The following is an 18,917-nucleotide window of genomic DNA, read 5'->3' on the forward strand; positions in this document are numbered from 1 at the left end:
CTCTTCACTTGCCAACTGGAGTTGCATCCTGCTATTTTAGACCATCCAAATTGTGAAAATTGTTTTGAACTGTTCTTCCTGTACTTGCAATGACTCCCAACTTTGTGTTATCTGAAAGGCTTGATAAGGCCTTCCTGCCTTCCATCATTCAGGAAATATTGAATGATGCTAGAAGCAGAACAAAGCCCATGAACCGTGTCATCCATCTCTCCACTTTGACAGTAAGCCATTGATAACTGTTTGGAATACAATCTTCCAACAAGCATCTACCTGCCTTACATTAGTTCATGGTAATTCTCTCACTTTTAAACTGCTCCTGTTTGGCACATCCCATTTCCATCCATCATTGCATGCTGCAAGTGATTATGTTTTTATTCTCCATTTGTTTCTCGGTTGAATTGAAGCAGAGCAGGTTGAATGCTCAGTGAGTTAATGTTCTGTGTGCTGGATGTGTGTTAGTATTTGCTAAGCCTGAATTGTGTTCTAAAAATAAACAGAAGGTTTCAGTCCTTCCTGCAAGCCTGGGCTGAGAGCTGGGGAATAAAGCAAAAGAACAAATAAATATCCTTGAGATACTCTGTGCATAGATCAGTCTGTGTTTGTCTTGATCACAATAGGTGAGGATGGAGCTTTATGGTGTTTATTAATTTGCCTCCTAAGAGGTATCAACACTTCTCCTTTGCTGACCTCAATTCTGTAGATTCTGAGTGTAGGAATACCGGTGGCAACAATGAGCCTGTGTAATTTGGATGGATTTAATGTTTAAAAACCTTCCATTCCTCTTATAGTCCTTTAAACAGTAAACTGCTTTTTAGCTTTTTATTGTGTTTGAAATTGAAACTTGACTTTGTCTTTGACTCAGCTTCTGGCAAGTGGTTTATGGTCTGAGACAGCAGATATGTATAAAACTATTGAAATAACAGCTTGTGTTATTATCTTTGTACAGAAAAAGAAACCTCCACGTCTTTATGTCTTAGAACTCAGAAATTAAAGGGCTTTTTTAGGCACTTTTAAAAGTATTTAATCTTCCTAATATCTTTCAAACCATAGGCAGGGGCTAGACTGTTCCATACATTAAGAGACAAATTAAAATACATGTCTAGGAAAAATCATCACTTTCGTGAAATAATTGACTTGTCTCAGAGGAAACTGCAGAATACAAAATATGGCATCTTATACAAGTCATCTGTAGGCTAGACTTAACTATGTAAATTAGGGTAAAAAACCCAAACAAACAGAGAAACTCTGCCTAAAAAATAATAATGGAGAAAAATATAGGAGGCTTAATACAAACCCCATTGAAATATGGTTTATTGATCTCTGGATCAGCTCTATATATTAATAAAAAATATGAATGTGGACCAAATTCTGATACCCTAAGTTTGCATTAACCTGCTTTTTATGAGCCATCTCATTTATAACAATAGACTTATTTGCTGAATGCATCATTATTATACCTAAATAGTAACCCAGTCAGTCCAAATTGGTCTCAGCTGTCAAATACTTTTAGGAATAAGGATCATTTCCTCTCCTTACCCAGGCTGCCATGGAGGAAATGACCCTACTCTTTTACTGAATGCATTTTGCACCTATCACGTCTGATAAATGTTTATTGTTATCTTCTGGGGGTTGCTGTTCTCCTGTTTTCCTTCAGAAAACTTACCACAAGCATATTCTTCAGTGTGTTGCAGAGTAACTTCTGTTCTCTCCTGACTCACGTTTGCCTGCAGCGCTGTTGGCCTTGTGGCTTCAAACCTCTCTTGTCCTCTCCTGGAATGAAAAATCACTGCCTGTGCACCCCCCTGGGCATGTCCCTTTGTCACCTGCTGCAGGGGACCCTGCCTTGGCAGGGGGTTGGGCTGGATCATCTCCAGAGGGGTCCCTTCCAACCCCGACTGTTCTGTGGTTCTGAGTTCCCAGGGAACACGAGATTTCTCTGGCTTGGCTGTGGCAGAAACAAAACAGGGGGTTCGTTTTCATCCGGAATTAGACTTCCAAAATATCTAAGGAAAGAACCAAAAATATTTTATAGCAATAATGTACGAAAGTGTAGGTTGCAAGAGTGCTCCCATGTCATGTTTGGTGGTTATAGAATATTGCTGTGCTCTAAATACCTTCCATCCCCTTGCTCTGTGTGGTTCTGTGCTCAGCCACGAAAAGAAGGGCTGATCACACTCTTAGTATTATAATATTAAAGATAAATGGATAATTAATAAATATGAGCATTTGCTTTGGAATTGATAAATGTTAGAATTTACTAAAAGGCCTCTCTATTAATGGTAAAGACCAGGATCAGTTCTTTATTCTACATGAATAGATAATCTTAGCATTTCAGCCAGAGTGTCATTTCTAAGAAGCTTATTTAATAGAAACTGTGCCACACAAAAGAATAAAAGCTGTATGAAGTCTCCAAAGCTGTGCCAGTCCCAACAGAGAAATCAAAACTAACAGATTTACAAGAAGTATTGATTGACAACCGAAAACTCCTGACAATACTTAACAAATAATGGGTATAAAAAGCCAACTTAGAGCATGAGAGCTAATGAAATATATGAATTACAAAGATTTGGTGAGTTACTGTCAATGTCTGCCCAGACTAATGTGTTTTTGTTTTGTTTGGGGTTTTATTTGTGTGGTTTTTTTGCTTATTTGTTTCTTTTTGGGTTTTTTTGTGGTTTTTTTTGGTTTGTTTTGGTTTGGTTTTTTTGTTTGATTTTTTGTTGTTGTTTTTGTTTTGTTTGTTTGGTTGGTTGATTGGTTTTTTTGGGTTTCTTTTGGGTTATTTGTTTTTGTTTTTTTTTTTTAAATAGAATTAAAACATGAATTAAAAGGGAAATAAAAAAGTCCATATTTCAGTTTTACATTTAGAATTTTTTTCCTTAGGCTTAGAGAGACTTTTTAATCCATTGTGATCTTATTATTATGGTGGACATTACTAAACTCTGATGAACACTTGTTAATTTTACCATTAAACATTTAGTGTTGCACTTTGTATACATATTAAGAATATAATAGCACATCACAGGTGGAAAAGTTTTGGAAAGAAAAAGTGGCTTTATTATTTCATTGTCCATGAAATCTATAAGAGTTTGCCCTGGTTTTAGTTGTGTTGTCCATTGCTGATATTTCCTGCTATCCCACTGACATTTTATATCTTGATATACAACAGATTATTTTACTTCTCTACATTGAAAATATTTTAACAATGTCACAGATGTTTACAGATTCAGTTTCCCATGTATTTGTCTTGTTCGGGAATTCTGTGGAGAAACAATGAATGGATTTCTGTGGGTGGTGCCACAGCAACCAAGAAGTTTGTCAGGAATAAAATGTAAAAAATAACGTTTATCACACAGCTATGATTAAGTCTTGGGTTTTGAACAGCAGTTTCATTACATTGCTAGTTAAATCAAGGTAGGTGACCTCTATTATGCTTTTTTGGAAATCTCAAATTCTTCTTCATCCTTTGTATCAAGAGATGGACCTTTAGCAGTTTTTTTGGATACCAGTATTTATGTTTATCCATAAAACCATCTGCAAACTGAATTTGGGTCTGTACCTGACTGTTTTTCCCCCCCATTATTGTAGCTATAATTAAAACAGCTCTTCCCAACATGGACAGAGAAGCCAAAGAGGAATATTTTGTGGTCATCCAAGCAAAGGACATGGGAGGACATATGGGTGGACTCTCTGGAACTACCACAGTGACAATTACACTCACGGATGTTAATGACAATCCTCCCAAATTTGCACAGAGTAAGTGCCATTATGCATTTGTGTTCTATATAAGAAAGTGTTCTAGTGTTGTTTTATTGGGTTTTTATAATTCAAGGTGTTTTTTTATTTATTTAATGTTTGTATTGGCTGGGTTTGTGCTGTAACTTTAAAAAAATGTAGCTGTTACTAGAGAAAGTTTAATAGCCCTCTGTCTCATTAAGAGCTTAGGTGAGAGGGAATTATGTCCACAAGAGTGTACACAGATCTGAGTCTTCCTTGTTATCCCTCTTACATCCACACAGAAGGGCTTGGGGACTTTTAAAATAAACATATTTACTTTCAGTGCAGTTGTTTCTATGTGCTTTGTTGCTTCCATCTCATGCAGACAAGTGACCCCACCAGTAAAAGACATATATAACAGATAAAAGAAATAAAGGTTTGACTAATTAGGAAATAGTGAAGAAAACAAAGAAGATAAGTCTGAGTCTAGATAATTGTTGATCTTTAATTCAAAATCCATATTTACTACTGTGGTTCCAGCGGGTATCTTGCTGAGCTAGGTTAAAATGATTTGGCATCCTGCTGAGATTCTCTGCAAGCTTTGTAGTCTATTTCCAAGATGAAGACAAAAAGAAAAAAAGGAGAGGGATGAGAATATTGACTGGATCAATTTTATTTGGAACAGGTGCAATCTAGCACACTATTAGACACTTATCATTTTATCCAGCTTGTTCTGGAAAATTAAAATTCTAAGGTATTAACAGTCAGTTTGGTTTGAGTTTGCGTCCAGACTTTGTATCATTTTTGCTTCATTAGGAGTATGTTTTTTTCTATTAAGGTACTCATGGAATCAATGTAAAATTAATTCTGTCTTACATATGCATGACCTGAAATCCACTTTTGCCCTGTTCTGAGGGCACAGAGTAAAATGGGTTTGTCCTAGTACTCTGCATGAGATAAATACTCTTCTGTAGTCTAGAAAATGCCCGTAAAGATGGACAGAGGGAGAAATCTAAAATAAATAAGCAGAGGCAAAAGCTTATTTGCACAATATATATTTTATTACCTCATCTTAGTGGTTTTTAACAGATAAGCACTCTTCACAATAAAAGGTTTTCTCTCATAAAGTAGGAAACATGTAAATTTTTTACTTTGTATCCCATTGCATTGCTCGTCCCTGTGTGTTAGCATTTTCCAACAATTTCCCTGATAATGTAAACTCCTACACGTGAACCATATCACCAGAATGCAGAGGGACATTTCCTTTATACCTGCAATGCACTGTCCCTGTAACTCAGGGACTACAGATCTACCTTTGCCAGCTTACCTGGCCTTTATATTTGTATCACTGCTCCTGTCTCAAAAAGCCTTTGCCTGCCAGCGTGACAGAAATCTGACCCGAAAATCAGCAGCACAACTGGGCCAAACTGATACCTTTAGGGGAGGTCTCAGCAGGGAGCACACAGAGATGGAAGGGCCCTTTCCCTGTGCAATTGGCTCCCATCTGTTCTCCTGCAGTTTGGGAACAGTGACACACTGACTGGGAGCATCAGGGAGATTGCAGCACTATCCCTGGAATATATTTTCTCCTAAGATCAGTTTTCCTCCAACAAGCAAGGTGCTGCCTTTGAAGCTGTTGACTTAGTGCATTCTGGTGTAGGAGTCAAGTTTCCCTCTGGGAATAACCACCCTGGTATAACCCTGACCATTATGCAAATTCATTAGGAGAAACAAACCTGGGTGTTCTCTACATATTGCATTTAATTATGAGCCATAGTAATATTATAACTAGATATTGTTACAAATTCTGCCTTTTAAACCCCAGCAGTCAGAGCTTGTTGCCCAGCACTGCAGATTAGCCACGCTCTGGCCTTAGACAGGAGCTGATCAAGCCTAACATTTTTTTATACTGTTGAAGCACGGTTTGCATTTGCCTGGAAAGGAAAATAGGAAAGGATCAAACTCACAATCAGCCTAACCAGAATGAAATCGAAATTCATAAGATGTAATACATGCTGCTTGCACAATAAATGGTAATGAGCTCAGGAAGCTGTGTGTTTTATCGGGTTATTGTTTCCAGGCAGGACAGAAATGTATATTTATGGTTTGATTTCAGAGTGTTAGCCTCCCGGGTTTTAGAAATGAAAAAGATGAACTTTCGCTACTTCTGTGATCTCTTTGAAATAATTTTAGAGGCGTTTTATAAGTCACCAAAGTTTTAACCCGGCAGTTTACCATGGAATTGTAATGAGGAGAACCGTGCGCTGCTGTGGAAACCAAGGGCTTTCAAAGATGCATAACATGGGTTTTTGGTCAGCTCTGCACTATGACAGCACAATTGGTAATTCCGGAGAGGGATTTGTGTAAAAAGAGTCAACTGCAGCATTATTTTCTTGGTTACAACGCTTTGTAAACTGTCTTAATAAATCCGAGAAGCAAAATTTCGACTTAAAAATGCAATCGGCTGTGCCTGGAGACTCAAACCACAACGTGTGGCCAGCACTATAAATGATGAATACATAACTTAGTCTCCCGAGGCACTTCTTTGCTTTGGCTGCTCATTGTTTGTGAGCCCTTATGGATATTCTGAGGAATCTTGATGATCTCCAAATTATCTCTAATAATTTAGCCTGGAAACGTTAAAAACAAATCACTTTGGGACAGACTCCATGAGTAGCTAATTTATGTGTTTGTGAATTCCTCCCAGTTTCCTTCCTGTTTTCAACTGTTGCTGCTGCAATCAGTCTAAAACAGGTAAAGCAACAACTCCAGAACATTGTTCTTGGAAAAATATTACTGCACATAATAGAAAAAAATACAGGTTGTCGTAGAACAACAGGGGGACAGAGAAGAACAAGGCCAGAACCTTCTGTCAAAAGCTATCTTCATGATCTCATCCTTGAATTCTTTTTGCCTGTTTTAACTACTAAATAGCACTACATTTCATTAGATCATGTATTAACTGTAGCTTCAATAAGTTTAAATTATGAAGAAGTAAAAAGACAGGGACTCCAGAGAGAATTTTTTATGTAAAACATGCATGTGTCTTCTGGGTTTTAAAACACTGTTAGGAACAGGAAGATACAGTAGTAAAGTGGGTATTTTGAGGTTGTCTTAATAAAATTCCTACCTAAAATAATATATTTAAATAGATTTTGGACATTTTTTTGGTTAGAAGGTTTGAAGCAAGAGTTACAAAAAAATAAAATGCTGACAATTTGAATGGCAGTTTCTAGTGGATTTCAGTGTAACTCTACAACCAAATAGTAAATACAGTGATGATTGCCATGAAAAGTTATTGTTGCCAGTAAAACATAAATTTGGGGAGTTTCCTTGGATGTTTCTTGATTAGTTTCGTATCACAAGTGGGAGGTGGAAGGGTTTAAACAAACAAACAAAACCAAAACAAATTTTAAAAATTAGTAAATATTTGAAGTTATATAAGCATTTGCACAATACTTTTTTTAAAGTATGAGACCAGTTTTCTACAGGTTAAAAGCCAGGGTTTCATGGTCAAATTCTAACTCCATGTAAATAAAAATGTCTATAAATAAAAAGGTAAGTTCAACAGGGTCTGCAGGAGAGAACTTCACGTGCTTCCAGCATTGAAAATAGCTTGATATTTGTGTTTGCCAACACTAAGCATCCCTGCAAGGAAGATGCAGGAGACTAGTGGAATGAAAAGAACATTCACATACAGTAAACTGAACATTGCTGTGTGAGGAATATTTTGCTGCTTTCAGTAAATAACTTGTGTAAATGTGGGTTGTATCAGTTGGGCTTCTCAAGAGTTTGCATTGGGGAAGTATAAACATTGAAGAGCACACCAGGGACACTGGAACCAGGTGTAATGTTTAGTGTTTTCCTCTTATTTGTAAGGTCTGTATCACTTCTCAGTAATGGAAGATGTTGCTCTTGGTGAACCAATAGGAAGGGTGAAAGCAAATGACCTGGATATTGGAGAGAATGCTAAATCATCCTATGATATTATTGAAGGAGATGGAATGGATATATTTGAAATTACTACAGATGCACAAACTCAGGACGGCATTATTAGAGTGAGAAAGGTAAATCATCTCTCTGTTAAAAAAAAAATACATGTTTATTGTACATACAACTACCCAGCCAGGGATTCTTTTCTCTATGGATGAGGTGTCAGACCAGTGAAGTGATGAAAAAGGGGTGTATTGGCCACGTCCCTCACACTTCTCATTTAGGTGACAACTGGGGAGACAACCAGGGATGCTGGGAATGTGTTAATCTTATCTGGGCTTCCATGGGGTCAAAGCAAAAGAGGAGATTAGATTTGGCTTTGGTGGTGGTGTAAACTTCCATAAAATCTCGGCTGAGTTTTCATCAAATACCTTTCCTCAATTATTTGGTTTTCTGCATAGCTGTTATGAGAAAAAGTAAATCATAGGGAATTACTTAAATTGCCTGATGTGTGAGAGGCTTAGTTTTCCACCTTTTCTCATGTTGAACTCTCAACACTCAATGAATAAGGATTTCAGTGAATGTTATCAAGGAGATCAGTAGTTTCACACGAGAAGTGTCAAATTTGGGCCCTAAAGAAATTTATGTGAACTTTTCTATGCTTGTACAGTCTTGATGTGTGTAAAGGGAGGTATTTGCACATACACAACAGAAACACTACCCAATTATACACAGAAATACAGGGAGACACAGCATATCTAGGACAAAACTTGTCCTAAGCCAGCAAAACATTAATTGCAGATTTAGTTGTCATTATTTTCTGGGGAAGGATAAAAAAAACCGTTTCTCATGCTGTGTTCAAAAAAAGCACATGAATATAACTTACAGTGCTGGCAGAGAGGATTTTAACTAAGTACCACAGAGCACTCTAAATGAATCTTTGTTTTTAAAAAACAAAAGTAACCAAAACCCAAACCGTGACATCCCACTGAAAAAAAGAGAGTCCAGTGAGTACAGGTAATTAATAGTCCACTTTTACCTGTAATTAAAGAGGTCAGGCAGATTGCCTGTCAAAACTTTTTCTCAATGAGTAGGTCAGCACTGTAGATTTATAATAAGCTGATGTATATTTATCTAAATTTAGATTTGTTCTTCTAAAGAGAAAATTGTGATATACATCCCCGATCTTCCTTACTGTTGTTTACTGTATGCTGTGGCCTCTTTTGTAAGCTAAGGCAATTAGCCTTTTGCCCCAGTTCCCTTGGCTTTATTTCATAACTGAGACTCCAACATAATGTTGTTTCATATATTCATTTTGACAGCAATAATAATTTTGGTTCTACTACAGTAGATGATGTATGGAGGGGACTGTTCACCAGCAGATTTTCTTGAGCATAAACTCGTGGGCTCCAGACAATGCTGAGTAAATTTTCAATATGATATTCTGATTAAGCATGACTAAATGTATTGGGGTGCTGTCATTTCTGTAAAGCATATGAAAAGCAATGGAAAAAGTGCTGCAGGAGCCATGATTGGGAGCTTGTGAATATGCTGATTTGTAAATCACCATTCATAATTACAAAAGCTCACTAATTTAAGAGCTGCTAAAGAAGCAAGTTTTTCTCATGTTTACTAGACTTTGTGAGAGAGAGCAAATCCCATTAGAGCTTGATTCATACCTGAAAAAAATCAACAGAATTTGAACATATACATATTGAAGGCTTTGACAGACTTCCTGAAGATTCCTGTTTGTGCTCTTGCTGGTATTTGCATTGCAGATTCAGAATGTCTATGTCCTCTTTTTTTTTATCCCTGGGACATTATAATGCAAATCTTAATATCTTTCCAATGCTTGGCAATTTACATCTTTGAAATTTGAATCGTTGTGAGACACAAGAGAATTATATAGTGAATATACTGGTGTGCTTCAAGACACAAACTTGAATCTCCTCTAATGAAAAAGTCTAACACTCAAAAGTGTCACAGATTTGGGGTTTATTTGGTATTTCATTCCTTTAAATCCACTGTGTTTTCATCTTTTATGCTTTAATATGGAACTGTAAAATAGTAAAAACAGTGGTGACATGGCAGGTATATTGATGGAATAAAGTAATTGGTTTTGAGATTCCATTTCTGGGGAAAAAAAGAAAAAAAAAAGATACAGTAGTAGGAATTGCTACAGTTTTAAGAAATTCCTGAGAGATGTCTACCTCATTTACCCCTATAAACTGAAATACAGAGGAACCTGAAGTGCAATAATATTGAAGTAGTTTCTTATATGATTAGCTCTACATTTTTCCACATAACGCCTCTCATGTCCAACCAATAGTAATTGCTAGTTCTTTGAATTTTTCACATGGTTCTGGAAGTAACAAAATATTTATTCTTTGTGGAGCTAGTATATTTTTTTTTCTTATCTCCAACTACCAAAGCACTGATCAAGTGCATTATTACTATGCAAGTCATGCCATCACCAACGAATTTGTGGTATTTATCTGATATGTAATTGTAATGGTATAATTCGGGAGAGAGAATATTTCAGTAAAGTTCTTGTGAAAAGAAAGGAAACAGTTTTGTTTTCTCTGAGGCTGATAAATAAACAGATATCAATACATGCCTAGAAAATCTGCAGGTTGGGTTTCTGGGAGTGGGAAGCGATTGCATTAAAACTCACTGAACGTGCTTAAATGCACATAACTCCCATCCATCAGCATTATAGTCACTTGTTCTTTCTCTGTGGCCATTAGTAAAAGACATTTATCTTTGTCATTCTTAACAGCCACTGGACTTTGAGACCAAAAAATCCTATACTCTGAAGGTAGAGGCGGCCAACACCCACATCGATCCTCGCTTCATCAGCGGAGGCCCCTTCAAGGATACAGCAACGGTAAAAATTGTAGTAGAGGATGCTGATGAGCCACCAGTCTTTTCCTCACCTACTTACCTTCTGGAAGTGCATGAAAATGCTGCTCTTAACTCTGTGCTTGGTCAGGTGACGGCCCATGACCCCGACGTGTCTTCCAGCCCTATAAGGTAGTGCTGCTTTAAAGTGCTCTTTGGAAAAACTACTGGCAGAGTCCTAAGTGTGCTTCCCTTACCTGTTGTGTGACACTGTTCTGTTTCTCTGAAAATACTCGTATAGGATTTGGTCGATGATGTTAAAGTCTATCCGTTCAGATCATTTTCAAAGTCCCCCAAATGCTCCTTGCCACAGGAGCAGTCTTATGAAACAGAGGAATGCAATGAAAATGAGAATTGTGAGCATTTCTTATGAGAAATATGAGGTTGGATGGGGTTGAATCATCAGTGTGAATCTCTGCAGTGAATTTAAATAATCCTGTAGTGTCTGCACTAACAATACTGAGTTTGTGCCATGCAGTTGTAAGGTCGTCAAAATGTATTTTGTATTCCTTTGTCTAAACCCATTCCTGCTTTAAAGATAGAAAGTCAGAGATCATTATGCCCATATGACTTTTGAGTCTTCAGTTTACAATGTTTTTCTCTTTTTGATTTGATTTGAACAAAATCTGTTATTCCAGTTCCATCAGATTGTTGGTTTCTATCTCATTTGACGAGCACACATTTTCTCCTCCCCCTTTGCAGCTTCCTCATGAGAGGCAGCTCCAATCTCTGCTCTCTGTGAGCAGGGACAGCACCCAGGGAAGGGCTGGAGCTGTGTCAGGGCAGGCTCAGGTTGGATCTCAGGGAAAGGTTCTTCCCCCAGAGGGTGGTTGGGCACTGCCCAGGCTCCCCAGGGCAGTGGGCACAGCCCCAAGGCTGCCAGAGCTCCAGGAGGGTTTGGACAATGCTCTGAGGGACAGGGTGGGATTGTTGGGGTGTCTGTGCAGGGCCAGGAGTTGGACTTGGATGGTCCTTGTGGGTCCCTTCCAGCTCAGGGTATTCTGTGCTTCTCATTTCTAAATCAGACTTTCAGAACTAGCTAAACACAGTGTTAACTAACGTTTGTAAACAACAGTGACACAGAGTGGGCAGTTTGATCTGTCACAATTGGAGCAGTGGCTCCATCCCTTATTTTGTTACTGCTGACCACTGGTGTCTGTGGGAAATGCCTTGCATTGCTGGTGCAAAGCCAAGGACCTCAGAAAAGTATGTGAAGGCAGATACAGGGACAGTAAGTTGGCTTTCTTCCTTTTATTCCAGCTCAATAGTAATTTCCCTTTCAGTTTAACCTTAGTTCCTTCCCTCTACCCTGCTCTGCCTTACTCTTGGTTTGGTCCTGGGCTCCTCAACCTTTTCATCCTGTCCCATTTATTCCTCATCTCAGCCTGGCTTCACTCCTGCTTCAGTGTTAACTTGGCTATTTTTCCACTCTTGTTCTGTTGCCCTGGAATTCTTTTCTTGTCCTGCCCCAAATCCCTAATAATTTAGACCAGCTACAAGCCTACCTGTGTCTTAAAATTGAGCCTCTTTATTCTGTCCAAGCCCAAAGAGAGGACTGAGTTAAAAATTTACTTGATTTCCATTTGTTCATCGTTTTATAAATCAAGAGACTTTCAAACTCTTAAAAGCAAAAATATTTTGTATGTGCAAACTGAATTAGAATGTTGTTACTCATCAAGTCATATAGAAACACTTGGCATACATGAAACAGAATTGGCCAAAATTCCTTACATTTAAACAAAAGGGTAATCAATTAGTATGATTTATATCTTCTTTTAATAATCATATGCAGTACTTTAGAAGATTTAATTTTTTCCCACAGTATTGGCTTAATAACTAATTAAGAAATATACAGACCTCAGTTTTCTATGCAACTTTTTTGCTCTTGTCTGCTCACCTGATTAATTTGTCTCTGTCTGAGAGAGCTCTGGAAAGCCCAATTTTTTTTTTTCCCATGACTTTGCATAAAAAAATATTTTAAGACAAAAAAAAAAGTGGATTTCAAATTAGTAATTCTACTACTAAAGGAGAAAAAATATTCATCAGATAGGGGGCAGAGATGCAATTACTTTCTTTCCAATTTGGAACAAAATAGGAACGTGTCAGGTTTTAAGAAAAACAGAAGGCTTTTTTTCTTTCATTGGAATGTGCACTTCAAGTGTTTATTCTGTTATTGTATCACGTATGTGATGTAAATTTTATGTATATGTTCTATGATACAATTTCAAAAATACTAAACTTTAATTAAAAATTCAAAAAAACAGAGTTAAACCAATCTGTTCTAAAAATGATGGGCTGTTTTAGTGCTCAGTGTTGCCTGGCCTTTTTTAATGTATCTTTTTTTTCTTCAAAACAGAATTTTGGGAGGCAACAACCAATTGTAGTTCAAGGAAATTACATTTTTCAATAGCTATCTGTTCTATCAATATTTTGGTTAGACAGAGCTTTTGTGTATTATTTGTTATGAAAACCCAGGCAGCACAAACAGAAATGAATCACCTCGTGTGCTCCCAATACCACGTCTGCTTTCCATGAGTCTGATACAAAAAAGCTCAGTAAATTCAAGAGTATTACAGTGCCATAAATGAAATGAAACTTGAATATCTCTGAACATGGGAATGAATATTAAGTCATGGGACAAAACATTAAAGAATTTCAGAAAAATTATTCTAAACAACAGCCTGGCAAGAAACTTGTCTTTTGGTTTAGTGGGAGGTGTCCCTGCCCAGGGCAGGGGGTTGGAATAAGATGGTCTTTAAAGTTCCTTCCAGCCCAGACCATTCTGTGATTTCCTGTGGGTTTTTTTAAGAAACAAAAAGTATGTTCATCCTCATCTCTGTGCAATACACCACTACTTTGTTTTTTGTTCTTGCTTAGAAGAGATGGAACGTTGTCTGATCTTTGCATCACTTGATCTAAAGGCGTGGAGCCTCTCAGAGGTTCACAAGCAGGTGTATAGTTGGGATTGTGGGGCTGTCCTGTGAAGAGCCAGAAGTTGGAATTAAATGATCCTCGTGGCTCAGGATGTTCTGTGACTCTATGATACTTTTCCTTACCTGTTGTTTTTAAAACCAAGCAGCAAAATCTCTCCTTTATCCTTCATTGCCATTCTTCAGAGCATGTCACTTTAGGGCTTCCTCATTTTTAAGCCTGATGGTGGAAAGGACTTACAAATTTGGCTAATAATTGTAAAAAATGGGCTGTAGTTTGTCTTATTCTAACCCAGTCATTTCAGAAGCATGTGTTGGAACCACATCTGGAGCACATGGCTCTCTCTTGGGAGAGGGACCCAGTGGGTTTAGCTAAGCTGGGTGCAGAGCTTTGCTGGTGTAGGAAGGGTGGTACATTCTGGGTGCAGTATCAGCCTTGGAGGATCATTCTCCCTTAACACACAACTATAGACTCCAGTAGCACTTCATGTTTCTGCTGCTATTTTCTGACTATGTTCTATTTATCTGCAGTAAATTATCTTGGATAAAGCATGATCCAAGCACATAGCAAAAACCATGAGTAATAATCTTTCTTCCTATGCTGCATCTGCCCCCCATAAATCACTGCCCCTCAGTGTCTCTTTGTGGAGAGATAAGGTTTCCTGGAGCAGCTTCTTCCCATTCATATCAGCAGAGATTTCATCTTTGGCAGCAGTTGATCATTTTCTTAATTCACAGCAGGCCTTAAAAACCTAGAGACATTTTGTGCCTCCCCAATGGTGCAGGTGTTTATCTGTCACTAAGTAGGATGTCCCATCTGCCTGGTATTAATAAACAATGGGGATTTACCACTGGTGGGGTGTCAGTGCTGGGATTCCAACCTCAGCAGGGGCAGCAAAAAAGGATTTCTGCTCATATTTACATTGGTGCAAATAAAGAGCAGATCAAATCAAGTCATAACAGCAGCAGTGCAGGAGCAGGACTGAGAATCAGTTTAAGTCTTCTGTTAAATCACTGTGGGGTCGTTCCTATAATTGCCATAGCAGACTCATAAACTAACCCAAACTTCCCAATAACCTGTGCTGGCTTTATGGCAATTTCCAAAGATATTATTTCCCAAGATGTTCTTTTCTCATTTTTAGAGTAATATATGTTTTATGTATGTTTTATGGATCTGACAATGCATTCCCATTAAAAAGAGTTACAACACCATTATCATGAAAAGGAAACTGCAAATGAACTATTAGTTTTCCCAGGTTTATGACAGTACAGATTTAATTTTTTGGTTTTGCACCAAATATTTATCATATAAAACCAGGGTAGGGGTTTTACCTCTTTGTTGGCTTGTAAAGACTTGTAACTTATGTTAAAAACGTTTCCTCTTGAATGCTGGGATTGTGTTGTGAATAAATACTATTGGGATGAGATGAAATGCAACATAATAAACTCACAAATGTGTCACTCCCTGTTCTATAACTTCAACAGGAACATTTAAAGAAGGATTGATCCTTAGAGAAAAACTGTGTCTTCTCTCAGTAAAATTTATGTCAAGCCCAGGTCAACTAAACATTAAATAGCATGCAAGCATTTCACATTTTATTTTGTTTGTAGACTGTAAAAAATTCATAAATGTTTGATATCAGTAGAGTTCTTTCAGCGTCATTACATAAAAATCAAGAAGTAAAAGATAGGAATCAACCTTTTTTAAGAAGTCATCATTAAAAACTGTCTTTCCTGTATTTTCTTGAGTGAAATCTTAAACCTGTGAAAGGCTATAAGGTATTTTTTACTAACTTCACTAGTACCAGAATTTTACTTTTAATACTTTGATTGGAGCTAGGGAGACATCAAAATAAGGTTAAGATCCATTTTCAAAAATGATTGCCTGAAGTTAGGCACCTACAGCTTTATTCTTCCACACAGGTGACCTGATTTTCAGAAGTGCTGAGTTTAGTACAATTCCCACTAAACCATTGAGCACTGAGTATGTGGAGCTCACTACAAAATCAGTTTACTTAAATGTCCAGATATAGATGCATGTGCCAAGCTTTAGGCACAGATATTTGTAATTTTCCTTCATTTTTTTCTGGTACTCTTCTTACCAAACTAGTAATTTTTAACTGAGTGAAACTAGTTCTTCTCAGAACTTAAAAACAGAACAAGTAGATATCCAAAAAATCCGGTTTCCTAGTTAAACTGGGGCTTTCACTCTTAAGTTGTTAATGACTTTACAGTGTTATCACACTACCCTTGATCTTTAGCACTACATCTTTAAACGTTTTGATACATTTTCATAATTTAGAACTAAGGTTTTGAAAGTGAGCTGTGTCTTGCAGAATGCATTGCACAAGCAATCTAATTGTAATGTAACTTTCATTCTAAATATGAAAATATCTGGCACTGAAGTAAAAAAAAAAAAAAAAAGAACACAATAATCCCAAGCTTTGAAATCAGATCCTAATGCTATGTCTGTTAAAATCAATTGTGTCAGGCTGGAGTGAGATTGAGTTCATCAGAATGTGTTTATTGTAGCACATAAAGGAGCAGCCGAATCAGAATTTTTTTTGGAAATTGCTTATGATAAAGCATAAACCAGAATGGAATAGCTGATTTTTAGATAACTGTGCCATTGTCACTGAGGCAAAATATGCTCTTGTTCTTTTATCAGTGAATTTGAACAGCGTACTTGCAAAAAGTAGAAATGTGATGAGAAACCGACAGTCTTGAGTCACTTTTCTGACCACTCTATAATGTAATCCAGGCTGATACCATATCCCAGCTCACTCTATTATGCCTTGATACAATGCAGAACAGATGTAAAAACTATCAGTGCACGCTGTTAGTTGTGTAATACACAGGCACAAAGCCTTGAAAGGCTTTTATATAAATCCACAATCAGGATTCAGTAAAACCCCTTGAAATCAATTTTTGTTGAACCATATCAATAGTTTATCACCGAGCTCCCTCGTTCCCTACCTCTCCTTGTCTAAAAATTGAGGGCTCAATTTTGCGATTTAGTTTCTTTTCGCAAATAATTCATTAATAGAACAACTCAGTGAAAATGGACAAACATAAAAGCTTTCCTGGAGATCCAGTTCTGAGCTTTAAATCATCATCCTGCTTAATGCACCGTTGGACCAGTCTACCACAGCTCTGTCGCCTTGTCAGGCTGCCTCTGTTTAGGCTGCATAATTTACCTGGACACCCACATTTGCAAACTGTGACTGCCTGTCAGATGAAGCTTGTTTTGTTAAAAATCAGTGATGTCAATCCATAAAACAATCAGCCCTTCAGCGTCTGCAGTGTTTTATAGGAAAATGGTGATTCACTGACTGCGTTCTGCCCATGGAGCTGCTTGAACCATAACCAACTAATGTGCTCGGGGAATAGTTCATGCTTCATTAATCTGAAATATGTTGGTAAAATAATATTATTCAACTTTTTTTTACAATAACCACGAAGCCCACCACTTTTGTGTGCTTAATGCATTACTGTTGAAATTATCATCATTTACTGTGGAATACCATAGAAACTGTCTAATAAATGTGATGGATTATGTAATTAACTCTTGATCATCGCCGTTTTTCAAAGATCTTACCCAGTGAACCTGAGGGCATTTTATGACCTTCACACTGGGTATACAGCTAATTACTCCTTGGGCAATAATTATTAAGTTTTTTTAGTCTCAGTTTGTCATTTTGCCTTATAAATTATTGCGCTCTTAAGCTTCTCAATCCATTTGGCTACAAAACTGCAGCTCTCAGAGGGCTCCCTAAATTGTCCTGTGACTGGATGGATTACACCAACTTCATTAAGTAGATTACAGGGATGTCTGTTTTGCAGGTTTTCCATTGATCGCCACACTGACCTTGAGAGACAGTTCAACATCAATGCAGAAGACGGGAAAATAACTTTGGCAACACCACTGGACAGAGAAACGAGTACGTGGCACAACATCACTATTGTAGCTACTGAAACTAGTAAGTATTTGTGTGCACTGGCTGTTAGTTCCCTTGGGTTTAGAGTTGATTTTAACAGTGGAAACTATAGAAATCAGTAAAGTAAAACATACTGTGTGTTTAAATCATTGAAAGAAAACTTACTTTCTGTGCAAGTTCCAATTTTGGGGGGTTTGTTTTTTGTTGTTTGTTTTTTTGGGTTTTTTTGCAGTGAATATGGTAGTCGAGGTTTTGAAGAGACAGATGAGTACTTATGTACTCATACATAATATATATGGGTAAATGTTAAGAAAAATGGTTTAGAAAGCCCAAACCAAAGCCTTATAACTAGTTAGTTATATTAAGCCAGAAGAAAATTAAAGCTTTGCTGTCGTAGAGGTAAATTGTGGGCTCAACCCAGACGCTCTTAACGCTGAGTGCTATTATGTTTCAGTGCCATAAATGATTAAGCACAGGGGCAATGTTGCATGAAAGTGGTCCTGTTGGATACCTATGGATAAGTTTACTCATACACAGCAATAGACAAGAACCTGGATGGTTCAGGCCCAAAAACCCAATGCCAGTGCTCTGCACACCTGAGTCACCGGCAGCCAGGAGTGCCCTGCCTGGGTATGGGGGTCAGGGATCTTAATCAAGGGGAATTCTTAATTAATTTGGAGCTGCAAGCGCTGCTGACAGGATCACACGTGACAGTGTAATTTATTATTAATATTAGCACTGTGTTTTACTCTGTGCATTTGACATAAACATATTGCAGTAAACGAACACGTTGGGAATGTCTGGGAATGTCGGGCTCTCATCCCGTGTCATCACCTGGACTGAGACACAAACCCTGGCAAGGTTTCTGCTGATGTGTCTGTTCTGCAGGCAGTGGATAGGCACAACTCCCTTCTGTGCATGCACACTGGACACATCGTTGTAAGGATATGTGTCTTCAGAGCCTGATGATCAGTGCTGCTCTTGTAGAAAATAGGGTGATGTGAATGTTTGCTTTTCCCCCGAGTATCTTTTTTGAAGGATGTAGTATTTTGATACAGAATTTTTAATGTGGTTTCATAGGACTGTAGCTATGAACATAATAAATTGGGGGATAAAATATGTTTATTTAGCCCATTTTTTCGTCTAATATTTCTTTCTGTGGTACTTCTTTGCGAAACCAAAAGTTTTAGGAATCCATGGCCTATAAGCAAAATGGAAGACATAAGTAGAAAGGTGGGTTTGGGTGTAAACTAAACTCTCAACTTACACCCTTTGTAACCTGTATTCCTACGACCCACCTCAGTAATTTGTGTATTTCATTGCCAGCAGTGCAAACAGTGCCCTGGTAATTCCTGTTACATCTTGAGGGCAAACACTACGTTGATAAATTAGCAGGAATAGTCTGTGCTTGCAGGAAAGCCAATCCAACACAGGGAACCAAACTACACAAGGAAAGAAAGGAAGGTCTGGTTTCACAGGACACATTTTCCCAGTTTAA

The 18,917-nt window shown here is 37.6% G+C and overlaps 1 protein-coding gene across 3 annotated transcripts in view; it reads left to right on the plus strand.

The window, feature by feature from the left end:
* Window positions 1-18,917, plus strand: part of CDH8 (cadherin 8) — a 156,419-nt gene that overhangs the window by 85,825 nt on the left and 51,677 nt on the right. For all 3 annotated transcript variants that reach the window (XM_017826949.1, XM_017826947.1, XM_017826948.1), the window contains 4 exons: window positions 3,589-3,756; window positions 7,597-7,784; window positions 10,430-10,683; window positions 17,325-17,461. In XM_017826949.1, the coding sequence (XP_017682438.1) occupies window positions 3,589-3,756; window positions 7,597-7,784; window positions 10,430-10,683; window positions 17,325-17,461 (747 nt within the window). The remainder of the gene's footprint in view (window positions 1-3,588; window positions 3,757-7,596; window positions 7,785-10,429; window positions 10,684-17,324; window positions 17,462-18,917) is intronic.

This window comes from Lepidothrix coronata, unplaced genomic scaffold, assembly GCF_001604755.1.
Source record: "Lepidothrix coronata isolate B3197 unplaced genomic scaffold, Lepidothrix_coronata-1.0 Scaffold132, whole genome shotgun sequence".
NCBI classification, from domain to species: Eukaryota; Metazoa; Chordata; class Aves; order Passeriformes; family Pipridae; genus Lepidothrix; species Lepidothrix coronata.